Raw genomic sequence first — 16125 nt, forward strand, 5'->3', positions numbered from 1 at the left:
ATGTAAGTGGATTATTTAGGGCAAAGGTAGCAAACCTACGTTTCCAGGAGTGAGGCAAGTTATGTAAACAAGTGATGCTGCAAGTATAAGGCTGTAGGGAGTGGTAGCGACTGTGGCCAAATGAGTAGTACAGGCTTCACCTGAAGGCATGCAAAATTGACTGGTGCATATGAAATTAACATGCATTGGCAGATGACATTTGCCCTACAGACCACTGCTTGTTACCCAGCTTTAAGAAAACTCAAAGAAAGACAGAACATTGCTGCTAGGTGGATAAGAGATGGTCATGAAGGTAGTGGAGAGGCCTCAGAGGGATAGAAGAGACAGGTGAAACCACCAGGTCACATAAATAAGTTCCTAGGGAAGGAAGGAGAGACCTCAAGAAAACACTGGTTACTGAAGTGTTTGGTTTGAGACAACTGAGAGAAAATTATTTTATTTAGAAAAAGCAGGATACAGAAAATCATCTCTAGGCTGCCTAAATGATGAGTAAAATCCACCATGCTCACCTCATGCCCACTGTGAGCAAGTTTCCAGAAGAGCAGGCAAGGATCTGAGTATAGGGTATGGGTCAATGTCACACAGCATCCACAGGGGCTCTGAAATTTGCAGAAATCCAAAGAGAGGGTTTTAGATCTTCCCAACTTGTGGGATTGGCGGAGGTCCAAGCCAATTATAGCTACATCTCCAAGGTGAAGAGGGACACAGCAGACATCTGGGTTACATTTATAATCCCAATGTTCCAGGAAGATGGAAGAACAAGTTACGCGGGTGCTGAGTGAGAGACCCCAAGAAGGGCCCCGCGTGTGATGCACTTAAAAGTATTCTCCTTCCTGGCAGCTGGCCAGTCAGCGTGGGGAGGCTCAGGCCCAACCACTCTTCACCAGAGTGTTTCCTTTCCCAAGGCAGTCCTGAGAGATTCATGTGGCCAGGGATCTACCTTTGTTCCCTAGTACTTTCCTTACATGCAGGCTGGCTGGCAAAGTGTGTGCAGAACACGCAAAATCACCAGGACCCAGGAAAGCAGAGTGGGCAGGAGGAAACCTAGAGAGGTGAGCTTGGCCAAGGGGAATATCGGATCCGCTTGGGAAAGGTCATTATTTTCTGGGAATGCAAACTCTCAGATTGATTATGAAAATGCAGCTGCCTCTGGCCATCTTCCTCGGTTGCCTAAAGAAACTTTGTATGAAGTGTGAATAAAGTGGAGCCGAAAGATGAAAACAGAACCCAGTAGACATTATTGGAGCCCCTAGATCCTGTTTTGCCTAAAGCACACCTACATGTTTCTTGACTTTTTTGTCAATAAAAACAGCCACCCAGTCCCTCTGAAGTTTAACTTAAGCCAATTGGAGGTGGAATTTTGTCCCATGCAACTTGAAGTTTATCAGTATACATGGACTATCCTCCTGGAATTTTCCAATAATTAACTGGGTGCTACTGTGCAGGGAGATGGAAGAACTGCCATGGTAAGTGAGGGGAGAAAAGTATTTGCATAACGTCGGCCCATGGTAGGAATCAGAGGAGCACATGAAGTTTGTTTCCAGGTTCATCCTTTGTTCTCTCTCTTGCGTATCCTTCATTCCTCTCCCACTATCTTTTGCAGTGTTGTTAGGAGTTGAATTATGTCCCCCAGAAGAAAATGTTGAAGTTCTAACCCTAGGAACCTCAGAATATGATCTTACTTGGAAACAGGCTTTTTGCAGATGTAATTAGTTAAGATGAGGTCATTCTGGAGTAGGGTGGGTCTCTAACAGAATATAACTCGTGCTTTTATAAGAAGAGAAGCCAGAGACAAAGGGAGAGTGCCATATGAGGACAGAGGTGGAGACTGAAAGGGAGAAGCTGCAAGCCACGGGACACCCAGATTGATAGCCACCACCAGAAGCCAGTAAGAGGCAAGGGAGAAATTTCCAGGTTTCAGAGGGAGTGTGGCCCTGCATGACACCTTACTTTTGGACTTCAAGCCTCTAGAAACTATAGGACAATACATGTCTGTCCTTTAAGCCATCCAGTTTTTGGTACTTTGTTACCACTGCCCTAGAAAACAAATGCAAGTATCTTCAAGTATCTCCTACTTCACTGTTGCAACAACAAGAAAGTCTGTCTTAAAAGCTTAACTATTCTGAGAACTTACTATATTAAAATTTCTTAAGATCTCTGCATTTGAAAAGAGAACTGATGAGAGATGGCAATAAGTCAATCTATGATAGAATTTCAGACATCAAGGAAGGGCAGTGCACAGAATCCTGTAAGTCTCTTAGTGCTGTGTATCACTACAAACAAAGGTTCTAGCACTGTGTTTCTGGGTGTCTATGGGTTTTTACAGATGTCTCAGGAGCAACTGCAGAAAAGGGAAAGAGAGAAAGGCTTAGGGGGATTGGGCTCTGAGACCTCACTCCAATTTCAACCAGAATAACTCTTCTGTATTTTGGGATTCCACGTAAGATTTCATTTGGAAAGCGTTCTGGTGTTAACACAGAGAGAAAGTCACTGCATTATGACATTATTTAACCCACACTCAGGCAAAGTGGGTTTTTTACCCCTCCACTGTTTCTGCAAAATGTGCCTACTTATATGTATGGGTTTACCATTAAAGCAGAGTTGGACACATAGGAGACACAGCATTATTCTTCCTCTTTTTTGTTTAGCTATTGTGACGGGCATAGGGGGAAAGATTAGCTGCTTTTGCTTTGTTCTTGTTTTTAAGAACTGAAAAATCAAGATCTTCATGATTCAAAATATGCTAGAAGACTGAAGTAAGAGTCGAAATATCTAGTTTATCCTATTTGTTGATTTATTGGCTGTCTTTCTTTTTATTTATTTTTTGCCATTGGGTGAACAGAGTAGGCTATCAGGATGTACTATTTGTATTCATGTGATTGAGGCAGAAGCAGTACATGAATACTGAAAACAATTGTAACTGGTGCTGGGAGTATATAAAGGAAAGAGTGGCTTGCAATTCTCTTCAATTGTAAAAGCATAATTCTTACACACTTGTAGCCCTCTATACTTTTCCATGTATTTCTCATTGGAAACCCTCAGCCATCCTGGGAGGTACGCGACCTGGCACTCCTAACACTATCCCCTAGATGGGCTCAGAGCCTATGGAGGCTCAGAGAATCCTCCCAGGCCTGAGGCCAGTTAGTGAGCGCGGAGATGGGGCTGCCACAGGGCTTCTGAGTCTCGTGCTCTCTGCGATGAGTCAGTGGTGTTTTGTTTTTTCCCGAGCCGTGAGGTCGAGGGAAATCTTAAAACAAATGGCTAACTAGGGCCTTTAGCCCCACCTTACCTCCACCACTTCCACCATAAAACCTTAAGTCTGTCTCTGCACTTCTCATGTCATTGTGACAAGGAAGGAGTCCCAAGAAACAAACAATGAATACCACCCTCAATTTCGTTAAAAGATTCTTCAGTTAAGCATTTGAATCTCAAAATGCTCTTCAAATTCTAATAGCTCATCATTCATCCACCCACACTCTTCCTTCAGTCAAGACACTTGGCGGCAACGCCACACAAGCAACCGGGAGCTCCGGGGCACTTCTGGCTGGGTGGACCCGGCTTAACCAGAAAGAGGGGATGCTGGAATGTCACAGGGGCTTTCTTTTCTTTCTTTTTCTTCCTGTGTTTCCCCCCGAGAACTCCTTTTTTAAGTTACATGCCCTGGGTGGATATATTGAAAGGACGCAGATGAACAAGGACTGGATGGTCGAGGAAGGAGGCCAAATAACTTTTACTAGCATGGGCCTCTGAAAATGAAGCAGGGACAGAGACACTTTGTAGCTCAAGGAAAAGCGGCACGTTAGAGACCAGGCTCCAAGCCTGGGGTCTTTGTTTTTGTGTCTTTTATAAAGTGGCCCATAGGGACAGCAGGCTGTGTGGTGGGAGCTCCTCCTCGCTTAGCGGATTTGGCCCCGAGGGCAGACGAGTCCGGTGGAGAGAAAAACCCTGAACTTCCAAAGGCATCATTCCGCGAGAGAGGGAGTTTCGGGGTTGGCTTGGGGAAAATGTAAAACAAGGAGATGGGGAGCCAAGGATAGGGGGGCGGTGGTAATCAGAGAAGCCTTAAAAGAATAAAGGGGAGTCCAGCCCTTGAGCAAGAGTGAGAAAGAGAGGCTGGGTGGGAGAAGATGGGAGCAGACAGCACGCAGCACGACTGCCAGGGCGCGCATTTGGGGGATGTCCTGGCGGTGTGGAGAGAGAGGGCGCGGGTGACATCACGCCCGGGCCCCCTTCCCCTCGCCGGGTGGGTGGGGCTTCGGCGCGCCGGGCGGGCGCGGGGTCAAGTAGGGGGAAGAGGAGGAGCAGGCATGAATGTGTCTGTGTGAAGACCCGGGAGGGGCGGAGGAGGAGGAGGAGGAGGCGGCGGCGGCGGCGGCGGAGGGCGGGGAGGGAGCGCGCGCGTGGCTCGCGGCGCCCGGGCTCCCCCCCAGCCCCCGACCCCGGCCCGCGACCCGCCGCCTCCCAGCCGCCGCCGCCCGCCTCGCAGCTGGGACCCACTCCGGGCTTGGGGACCCGGCGGGCGGGAGAAGCGCGGGCTCCCGGCGCGGCCTGGAAGGAGCGAGAAAGCAAAAGTAAGGCGAGCAGCACTCCAAGTTTTCCCAACTTCGCCCCCTGCGGCGGCAGGCGTCCTGCTGCTCAGCGCGTCCCCTCCGAGCCCAAGAGTGGCTGAAAGAAAAGGGACTGGGCGGGGGCGGGGGCGGAGGAAGAGGGAGTGCGAGGGAGCGAGGAGAGTCCGGCAACATCTGTTAAAACTTGGGGGAGGAGGAGCGCGGGGAGGAGGAGGAAGAGGAGGAGAGGAGGCAAGGAGGGAGCGCGCGGGAGGGGAGCGCGGAGCCGAGGGACAACTTTAACACCCCGTGAGTAGTGCAGGCGGTGCCAGGTCGGAGCGGGGGGCTTCTCCACCCAGCACGGGGCTCCAGGCCGGGATGGGACCTTTTTCCAGAAAGTCGATTGGATGCCAGGAGAGGCGTACGGCTGGGGGTTTCTTTCTTTCTCTTTCCCCTCCCTCCCATGGTTGAACCAAATCAGAACTGTCACTCAGGGCCTGTGAGTCAGAAGGGATCGGATTACACGATCCCCGAAACTGATGCCGGAGCTGCACGAGCGGGAGGGAGCGGGCAGGGGCAGCGCCACCGGCGCGCTCGCACACTCGCACTCGCGCACACCCGCCGCTCCCACTCACCCGCGCCGCTCTCCCGCCTTCCCCGCGCGCCCCGCGGCCGCCCGCGCCGCACCATGCCCGCGGCGGGCGCACCCCGCGCCCAGCCCGGCCGCTCACGGTAGCCGGAGTCGCCCGCGGCCGCGCGGAGCGGGGAGCCGCCAGCCTGCGCCCCGTCCGCGGGTCTATGGGAAGTTCGGGGACTTGACAGCCGCTGCCGCCGCAGGTACGTCCCGCTCGAAGTTCTTTGTTTCGCGGACCCCGCAGCCCGCTCCTGTGGCCGCGCCCGCGCCTCCGGGGCCAGAGGTGGTCCCCAGCGTGGGGACGGGTTGGAGTGAAAATGGCTGTCAAAAGGCGCCCAGATTTAGAGAGCCGCCGGTGAGGCGTCCGAGCAAGGCTTGCATTCGCTCCCTCCTCCTGGAAGGTCTTTTCCGAAGAGTCCGACCCGCCGACCGGCCGGAGACGGATTGGAGAATTTCACCTCCCGGAGGGGGGACGAAGTTTGCGGCAGTGGCCACGGCGCCCCTCGCCTCCGCCCCCATCCAAAAGGTTCAGAAGAACTCCGCGAGCCCCGCACGCGCCTGGCTCCTTCCTCTGCGCGGTGGCGCTCTACGGTTCGGGCTTCGGGCGCGCACGGCGCTCGGGATGGGCGGAAGGAGGCGGGAGGCGAGGTGGGTGCGCGCGGGGACCTCCGCCGCGGGGGCCGCCGCCGCTGGGGCTTCTCCAGCCCGGGCTGTGCTTCGGAGGGCGGGGGTGTGGTGTGAGCGGATGGAGAGAGGCGCGCCTTCGTCGTCATAGAGGAAAAGTGAAAGTTGTACCATCTGTATATGATTTGGGATTCTCTTATTTCTTTTCCTTTCCAGGGGCAGCGCGCACAGACACACAAAGTAACCGTGGTCCATGCAATAATCATTTAAGGTGCCGCGTTTACACAGAGCAGCAGGGGACAGTTACTTTCTTGAGTAGCAGCGGGAAAACGGGCGGGAGAAGGCAGAGAGGGTGTAAATATTGATCCCAAACTTGCAGAGTTTGTGAAGCGACTTTTAAGCAGATTGTCCGAAGCGGACGCTCCACCCCGCACCCGGCCTTTTATCCTTTCCTGAACTTTGTGCTCCTGTCCCCCATTGCACCTCCTTCTGTAAGATGCCGTCCCCCGAGAGGCGCTGCACCCTACGCTTCCCTTCTTGACCCCGCGTGGAAAGAGGATTAAGGAGGCTTCCTCCGCCGCTGGTCCTCCTTCCCCAACTTCTCATCTCCCCAGTGCAGACTGCCGGGTAGATTCTGGCCTTGGGTACAGTGCTCATGGCCCTCTGCCAGTTTATATGTACATATATTTATGTAAAACATTTTCTCCCAGCTCTTTGCCAGCTGTTCCACATTTTCCAGCTGCCACTTCAGTTTGAAATGATGGACTGTCTGCGTCTCCAAGTCAAAGAACCCTTTAGTCAAAGGTATGGAGGGCCGGCCGCTGTGCAAATACATGGCAGTGCCATTAGCCGGGCTGGTATTATTAGTTCTAAAAAATACCTCCTGCTCCCCTTTTCCTCTCCTCCCTCTTCTCCCCAGTTAGGCTTTCCAGAGCACAGTATATACACTTTGCTGAAAATTCGAGTAATTAGGCCTTTCCCTCTTAAATGTGATTTTTGTACAGAATTTGGATGAGGCCGTTTTTTTAGATCCCTGAAATATGTGTCTGGTGGAAATAAATTAACTTTTAAAAATAAAAGAGTTTCAGCTTGAGCGCATTGGGCATGGCGGGTGGGGGGCCTGCACCCTTGCCGTCTGAAATGAGCTCTTTTCAGTCTATTTAAGGCAGGAACCATTCATCCTCCCCATGCTACACTTTTTGTGTTGTTTGATGTCTTAGCATATTATAGACCGAAATATACAAGAATTGACCTAAAGTATTAATTTTGAGTATTTATGTAACTGCTCGGTAATTTTGAATAGGTGCCTTATTGATTGATTCCTGTAATTATTTCATTTAGGTTTTAGATTAAAAATTAATAGTAGTCTGACAGTTTCTTAATTACATGTGTCAAGATTATTTTGAAGGAGGAAAATGCTATGTTTTAAAATAGTGAAATAGCCTCAAAATCTCTTAATTTTTCTAAAGCAGAACAGTATTTCAGTTGAGGGGATATATTAAAGCTGCCGGGACTGGTTTTAACAATGTAAACTCTGTGAAGTATCTGAAGAATTTGTTTATGTTAGGAAATATTGGTCTTAACGACCTGGTACACAAACACTTTGGCCAGTTAAACTATATTCAAACCTAAAACAAACATGAAATAACATTTAAATTAGTTGTAATAGCATGCTTATACAGAGTAGAGAGTTTATTTTATACTAAAAGCTATTTAATTAGAAACTCTCCGCCTAAGGGGAGATCCTTTCAGGGTATGTAATTCTTAAAGTCAGCCTAGGGAAGCTTTGGTTTAAGATGCATGAATGAGTCCAATGTGAGAGGTGTCTGGTGAAATTTCACACAAGCAGAAACACTTTAAAGATATAGATTGTATTATTGTTAATAGGCTGGTAGGTCCAACTCAGATGCCTACCAATTCCCAGTGCCTTTAACATGCTTGTGTTCCTTGACTGAACCTTGATATAAACACATTTCTATTGTATATCTAATTTGCAAAGGACCATAGACAGAAATGAGAAAATTCAATACTGATGAAAAATGGCTCTGTAGAGTTATTTCATTAATTATTTAATGAAAGAATTGTTAATTTATCAATTCGATGTGCAAGCCTAAAAGTTGGACTTTCCTTTGTTTCTTGGCCAGTGAAGTTTCCTTAATTACCTGCATGCTGTAAGCGTTTCAGACTTCCTCTGTGCTTAGCCGTTTAGAGGTCCTTCCTCCTATGTAAGGTATCCTGCTTACTGAGACCTCTTCTCCCCCTCCTTTTTTTGAGGATAGAGTTTGGGAGCTTATGAAAAGAAACAATTTAATGATCATTGTTGCATGCACTCACTTACATGGAGACAGTAATGTACTAAGAAAAACCAGTCTTGAAGGAAAAGTGAATCAATGAGTCATGAAATCCTCAAGAAAACCTTAGTAATGGAATGTTAATGCTTTTAGACTATAGTAGATTATCTTAAAAGTCAGACTTTTCTTCTTTATGCAATTGTTGTAAATCCCCAGCTAAAGAATTCTTTGAAGGAGGTTTTAGTTTTGCTGGCATTCATATTCTGAGGTTGGTCTGATTTGTTTTGGAAGATTCAGTAAATTTTCTGCCAACTTATATCATGAGAGGCAATTAAAATGCTGAAATGACTTTATAGGACACACACACACATACGCACACGTTTGTTAAACAAAAGGTTCCACTCTAATAATGACTTCAGGTTGTCTTTTCATTAAAGCCTAGGAGAAGATACTGCCCTTCTCTTCACGTTGTCATTTTTCTAGATGAAAATTGATCTGTTTCTGGTTTCAAAGCAAAAGGGAGACAGAATAAACAACAACAGGGCAGGGGTACTGCTGCAAACTTTTTCAAGTATTTTCAGTGTATTTTTCATCTTTACTTTTATTTGATGGGCCTGTGAAATAGAGCTGTAGACTGGCGAAGACTTTAAATGAAATTTCACACTTTGATGATTTTTTTTAAACTTTGATATATTGACAGCAAAAGGAGCTGCAAAGCTTTTATATAACTTGAGCAGTAACGCCAAGCAGCAGTCAAACGTCTCTATGCATTTGTGTTTAACTGCAGAAGAAAAACATGTCCATGGGCAGTGGAGGTTCTTATCAACCCCCTAATCCCAGATCCCAGCAAACCTTGAGGGCATGCCTCAGATCTTGCTGAAATCACTGTAGACTCTCACAGTTTGCAGATTAAATATGCTATGTGTTCCTGGCTCCAGCAACAGTTTTATGAGCTCACTAAGCTTCCTGTTTTAAGATCCTTTTCTTAAGTTTTTAGGAGCTGCTAAAGGCAATGCTGTCTGGAGTAAGTGGTACTTGTTAATTTAGAGACACTTTAGATATTTCATTCTCTTTTTTAAAAATTGCCAAAATTATTATTTTTAAATTGAAAGGCCAGTCACTCCAGGGAGAGGGAGGAGAGCTGTTTGAAAGAAATTGAATGTTAAATGTGTTTGGAAGTACATTTGATCGCAAACTTTACATGGTGTCTCAATTGTTTTATGGCACTTTTCTTTTGCCTGGCCCCTGAAAATGAGAGACTTTTTCCACTTGTAATTCTAAATGCACTATATTTGAGTGCCAAATTTCTTCACTACTCATTACCTCTGTGAGTGTCTTTTGGTTTTTTTAAATGTGAAAGTGTTTTTTGTTCTGTGTGTATATATTTCAACCCGACAAAATGTCTCAGAAAATCTATGGCCTTCTAAAGAAGCTGAATGAAAAAGCCATTACATAGTTAATAAGGTGGCTTTGGAACATTTCAGTCCCCTCCTGAAAGGCAATATTGTGTTGAGCTCCACATCTGCATCTGTGGTATCTATAGTTGTACCCTCATATATGGCACTTCTGCATTTTGCATAGGAGTCATAATTAAAAAAGAAAATACTTACATCATTGTCCAACAACATGTCATATAATTCCAAGAGAACGCTAGCCAATTTTGTGCTTAAAGGTTATTCAATGAATGAAATTGTGAAAGCCCATTTGTCAAAGTACTGCATGGTTTCTGTTAGTGTTCAAGCCCCAAATTCATTGTCTGCCCGGGCCCAGCCATTAGTCATCAGTGTATTAGTGCTGCCTTCGGGCCATGCTGCCCAGCACTTCTTCACACCATTATAGCTTTGAAAGTGTACTCTGTCGACTTGTAGAATTACTGCTCTGATTTCCGCTTGGCTGGGTTTGAGGTAAGTCCCCTCCCTACCTTCTAGCTGACTGTAATCCTTGCTTTCTTTTAAAGCTCCTTTCCAGAGATTTAGGGGAAAACTTTCTTAAGGGCCGTGTTGGCATCATACTGTGGTTTTGTTGTGGCATGCACTGTACATATAAATTGTACCTGCAGTAAATTGGATTGACTGCTGGCCTGAAACAGCTAGAGGGGCTTTTCTTTTCTTTTCTTTTTTAAGAGGGGAGGGGGCTAGGCGGTGGGGGAGGGTGGCACAGGAGTACATTTTGACCACAAGCATTTGATTGTGTACTTCTATAATTCTTATGCCACAAAATTAAATTAATTAAGTAATGGGGGATAAGTGCACTTTTACTTAAATCTTTATTGGAGTAACTTCAGAAGGTAGTGTGACATTATATTGCTTATTTTCATGTGGAAATTTTTAACTTTTGCTACTTTAACTTTTTTTTTTTTTTGAAGATTGCATGAAATGCCTAGGAAGGCTCCAGAGTGCTTTACATTACAAACTATTGATTTGTACAAAAAGAGACTGAAAACTCACCATTTAGATGAAAGATAAGTTTCAAATTGCAGTAATGAAGCACTGAGACAGTTAAGCCCTATTATTGATTTCATTTTGTGATATTTTTAAAAAGAATGATTCAGTCTGAAGAAAGTTAGCAGTGTGTAGAGAAATTTCATCCAGCAGCTTAAGATTGAAGCCTTAATGACTCTGATGTATGGAAACCTGGAATCCAGTGGCCAGACGTGTGGAGCAGGCCATGCCACTTCAGGACAGTGTCTGCTGTTTGAACTGTGGATACTACAATGAAATTCCATATCAGAGAGTTTCATTGAGAGGGTGTGTAGTTTGGTGTAGGTTACACTGGCAGTTTTGTACATGCAAGGCAGAAAAATAAGACAGCTAAAGAATTCTGTCTGTGAACAAGCAAAGTTTATAGGGTAAGTGGACCATGGGGTAATTTTTACTGGATAAGCCTTAATTATAAATGCTTAAATTCTGAAAGTATTGCTTTTAAATCTGAAATTAAGAATCAAGGATCAAAAGTTTAAAAGTTGGGAGGATAAAATATGGTAAGTAGTACTTCACAAAAAAAATGTTAAATACCTTTGGGATAGCTATAGATGATTTTAACATGCAACAGGTTATTGGTCTAATATTTGTGATGGTTTAAAAGTAAATTACTATTCATGGAACATACACTCTACTCCCTTATACTCCCTTAAGCCTTACTGTAAAGACACACATGATTCTAAGAAACCAAAGCTACACAAGTTCTATAAGAATAATTAAAGTTTTTTCTTCTGAAAATGTGTGAAAACTTTTAATTCCTATAAGCCTCAGTGAAGCGAGACAAGGGGCACATCTGATCAGTCATGATATTTTTGTGACATATGTGGATTTAAGAGGAATACAGTTTTCATGAGCTTAGCTCATCTATAGACTGATAACTGACTTCCAGATCTCCTTCTGTGTCTGAGAAGGATTGCCTGTATCCAGCTAACCCCGTAGAAAGTGGGGGTGCCAGTGTGCTCCACATTATTGCTCATTCTTTAATGGCACCTGCTATGCATGCTGCTTCCTGCAGTGCCTAACCAAGGCACGTGGGACTCATAGTTTTACAGAACTCAGAAATGGTAACAAGTATTAGATGGAGACCTCATACTCCCCTCAAATGTTTCTCATCAAGTACTTCTGGCAACAGGGGAAGAGTAGCTGATGATCTTTTCTTTTAAATACAAATGGCAGAAAAGTAAAACTGGCTCACAGAAATGTCGTTTGTGATTTTAGCTGCAATAGCAATGATTACTTTCATGTCAAATAAGCTTTTCAGTGGTTGAAGTTAAATATATGGATTTCTTAAAAGTTTAGATAGTGTTAATTTACCAAAACCAAATTCACTTAATCCATAGCCAGGCAATTATTTCCCCTTAGAGTAATTTAGTTCCCCTTGGAGTAATTCCATTTGGGGATGTCTGTCATGAATACTGCTTATCTGTGATTAGGAGCATCAGAAATGTAGGAAAGAAAGATTGAAGACACTAGGCAGTGGATTTGGGGAACCCTGAGCTACCAAATGGCAAAGCGGACAGATAGAAGCTTTCCTATTTGGAGTTAAGATTCTAGGCTTTCCTGATCATGGAAAAATAATCATATATACAGGTAAAATAATTATACATGAAAAAATGGTTAAAAATTAATGAAGATTTCATTAAGAACTTACGAAGTTGGGCTTCCCCCGCCCCCCGGCCCCCCTTGCAGAAAAAGGCAACACAGACAGGGAAGGGAGAGGAAATGAAGCCTTAGGAATCCTGGGAACTGCTAGAGTGTCACAAAGGTTATGCATATCTAATTGATTTTGCCCTCAGAAGATATTTTGAACACAAGGAAACATCAACCACATTAAAAACCTATAAGAGGTTTTCTGTGGTGCATGAATACATGAAATCCAATGAAATGTTTAAAATTCCCTGCATTTTGCTCATTGAAACTCAGACTATTTCTCACTCCCAGAATTGATCAAAAAGTTCAAATCAACATTAGTTTGTACTTCTTGATTTTGAAAAAAAAATTCTCTTTCTAAAGGATTTATTTATTTTTGAGAAATGGGTTATTAAATAGCTACAGGGAGGTACATATCTTTAATAGGAGTTTTACCTGGATGGTTAATCCGGGAGTAGCATCTTGAAGTAGCAGTTGATCTACTAGTAATATAAGTATGAGAGCAATGTCACTCTTCAGTGCTACAGGGTAGGTTGCCTCAAAAATCTTTATGACAAGCTGCTTTCTTCTGGATATTTAAAACAGCAAATCAAGATTATTCAGCTTATGAAAATACAGGCAGGTGTAAATAAATGTTATTTCTCTGGAGGAAAATCTTCTTCCACTGGAGCAATAGTTCCCTAAACTACACGGAATAATTTCTCACTTAAGGCTGAGCCATGGTGCTGTTAATAGCACTGCCTCGCCTGGAATGTCTTCTGTTTCTGATCTCTTATTGGCAGTAGCTGTTTTAACCTATCAGAAACAGATCGGGTTATCATTAAATAGGCTTTTAACTTAGTTGTTTTAAATCTTGAAATACACTAAGAAAAAAAAGCGAAGAGAGTTTTTGCCCAAGTTTAGGCAACTTAAACCAACTGGCTTAGGGAAATAAATGAAGTAGTCTGCTGTTCAGGAAGGATGCCCTATCATGATTGAAGGATGCTGTTCCACTTCACCCTACATTAGAAAGTTGTTTCATTCACTTCAAACATCATTTTAAACGTTGGCTTTGGCATGGGTGCTTTCTTTTTAAACATTTTAGTGTTTAAACGATAAAGGAATCCTGCTCCCATGGGGGTTAGAGGTTTCACTGCAGAGACTTGAAAGGAGAAAAGCTAATTTTTTCTCATGTTCCCACAATTGTGAATTTTCATACTTTCTGTTTACTACAGAAAGCCTCTGGTTGTTGAGGTTGAACATTGGGACTCCACTCAGGGCCTCCCTGAGCTCAAGACAATGAGGCGATGTGTCTGTCTTAGCCATTCACAGCACTTGAATCTATGTATGGCAGCTAATGAAGAAAAACACATTGGGGGCCAGGTTCATAGAAGGTGAATTCGACGTTTTGTGAGCGAAGCACACACCTATTGGTTTTGTGAAGGCTTTTCAAGGGATCCCCAATGTTTTATTATAATGCGACACTCAGGGTGGTTGCATTGCAAAGTACCTGGAAGGTTGCAGCTCCCTGAATTCAGCCAGTTAAAAGAGCCCTCTGAACGCAACCAGGGCCGGCCCTTGCCAGTGTTTGCTGGAAATTTGGCTGGGCCAACTGTAGAGTTTGCAAATGCCCGTGAATATTCCGAGGAGCAGGGTGACCACTCTGATACGCCTTGATACAGACCGCTTCTCTGCACTGGAGGGAGACTGCCAGGCGCTGCTGGCGCTGGAGCTCACCTCCCCACCCCCACATGGCCCCCAGCCCTTTTCTTTTTTCACTTTTCCCGCGGCCTGGCTGGCGGAGATGCATTGTCTCCCAAAGGCAGCTTCAGAAATGCGGATCAAAGCCGGGCCTGGGAGCACCCCTTCTGCCCCCAGACACCCAGAGCCGTCTCTGAGCAATCCAGCATGTTCTGTTTGCTGGCGCGCTGACTGGGGCGCGCCGGGGCCGGGAGAACTCGGCGTGGACTTCCCCGCGCTGATGTAATGATGATGGATGCGGCGACGCGGCTGCAGACGGCGCTGCACGGGACCGGCGCGCCCGCTAATGAACCCACCGCGCCGCCGCCGCGGCCTGGGACCTCGGGCAGGGGACGCAGGCGCGGGCAAAAGTGGTGAAAGGCGTGAAAAACATCCCTTGCCACCGTCGGAGGAAACCAGAACCTGAAGGGAACTCGACAGGAAAGCGCAGAGAAAGAGCGAGCTTTCAAACAAAATTGGCCATACCCGTACAACCTGAGCAAAACAATTACCGTAATCAATGGGGACTCGCCTTTGTAATGGTGAAAGTTTCTGTTTGGGTTTCCACTGGTCCCCCGCCCCTTGCAGGTCTAAGTGACGACTCTAAAGAGGACGACTTGAGGCGTCTGTGTGCAAGTGCTGTTTAATATGTAGGTCCCGGCAAGAATTCGCCAAGGTGGTAAAGGTTGCGGTTCTCTTGCTCGCTTTCTGTTCTCTTGCTTATTTTCAAATGCAGACTTGCACTACAGCATCACCAGGTCAGTGGCTCCAGGAAGCTTTAAATGCCTTGTGTTGTAAGAGGTTGACGCAGGTTCAGATTTATAATTTAGAAAGAAAAGACCCACCTGCAGGCAGGTTGCAAATAGGAGACGGATTAGATTTAAAATAGGGTCTGGAATTAATTGTGCCCTGGGTTTAGGCCTCGGGGAAATTACAAAAGGTTCAGGGATAGTTGAGTGGGAAAAAGCCTTGACTGTTTGCTTTCAGGAAGGAATGTTTATCCCTCCTTTTACCTATGAAACTTCAAGCTTTAGGAAGGATATACCATTAGAGCAATTTTCCTTGGTTGCTTTTTTTTTTTTTTCTTCACCGAGCTGCTGGGACTCAAACATCAGCTACAAACATTTTTCCCCTTAAGCATGAAAAGTCAAGGGGCATGCCAGCAAATCTTGCATGTAATGTTTCAGTGGTGAAAGGGATTGAAGGAGAACAGTGTGGAGTCGTAAGCAAGGAAACTATATCGGGGGAAAAAGTATCATTTCATTCACATCTGAAAAACAGTGGCATGTTTTCCTCAGGGAAAAGTCTTTGAAGTGAAGCAGAACTTAACGTTTTCCCTTGATGCTTAAGTTCTAAATAAATTATACTTCATTATTTTTTAAACTCCAGGTTTTAAAAGTGTCGTGGAGCTACTGTCCTAGTGGTGTTTTGAAATTCCATGAGGAATTTCTACTGACCACTTCTATCCCGAATGCTTGAATGGACCAGCTCAGGACTGACTTTCCAAGCTCCTCTGACTATTCCCTGAAAATTCCATCACCACAACTCAAAGCGGCCACCTTTTGCCGCTCACTGACTCTTCACCCACAGTTGGATGAGGTGTGGGCGTCTAGAATGTTAAACTTTCTTCTTTATAACTGACAGGGACAAAGTTGTAAAATAAGCTGATATAATTTATAGGAATGTACAGGAAGCAGATGTCTGATTTGGCACATTGCCATCTTTATAGCCCAGTTCCAAGCATAAACCACACTTTTAAATAATTAGTTACTAACTAATGAGATCCAAAAATAAGTTGTCAAAATAGAAGAAGGGGGTAGATTGTTGAGTGACCAAGGGCCTATTTTTAAAAAATCCATTTCAGACGGGGGTAGGAATTAGTATTCTTTAAGACCATTAATTAGTGTGATTTCAGTCAGTGCCTGGAGCTTTACCTCTTCTCACTTGAGCCTCTCTCTATGGTGATGAGCATTGGGAGGGTTTTATTGCTTTGTTAAAATAAAGTCCTTTGCCTTGGGGGAAAAACCAACAACTCCACAAAAACCAAGTTTGTCAAGGAATTTTGGGAACTTGTCTCCTGATTCCTGTTAATTAGCACCCTCTGCTAAGGAAGATACTTAGTTCTTACTAGGAATCCCATCTCTGAATGGGTTTTTTTCTGGTGCGTTTGCATGTTTCAG

General features: G+C 45.0%; 1 protein-coding gene across 3 annotated transcripts in view; it reads left to right on the plus strand.

Moving 5' to 3' along the window:
• The first annotated feature begins 4333 nt into the window (after positions 1-4333).
• Positions 4334-16125, plus strand: part of GLI3 (GLI family zinc finger 3) — a 276529-nt gene continuing 264737 nt past the window's right edge. The window contains exon 1 of one of the 3 annotated variants that reach the window (XM_063708513.1): positions 4334-4571. Coding sequence is in view for 1 of the 3 variants with exons in the window: in XM_063708512.1 (XP_063564582.1) it covers positions 5087-5384 (298 nt within the window). In the remaining 2 variants the exon portion in view is untranslated. Of the gene's footprint in view, positions 4572-4703; positions 5385-16125 lie in introns of those variants that run through there. The other 2 variants (XM_063708512.1, XM_055347697.2) reach the window with 2 other exon arrangements.

Source organism: Gorilla gorilla, chromosome 6 (assembly GCF_029281585.2).
Source record: "Gorilla gorilla gorilla isolate KB3781 chromosome 6, NHGRI_mGorGor1-v2.1_pri, whole genome shotgun sequence".
NCBI lineage: Eukaryota > Metazoa > Chordata > Mammalia > Primates > Hominidae > Gorilla > Gorilla gorilla.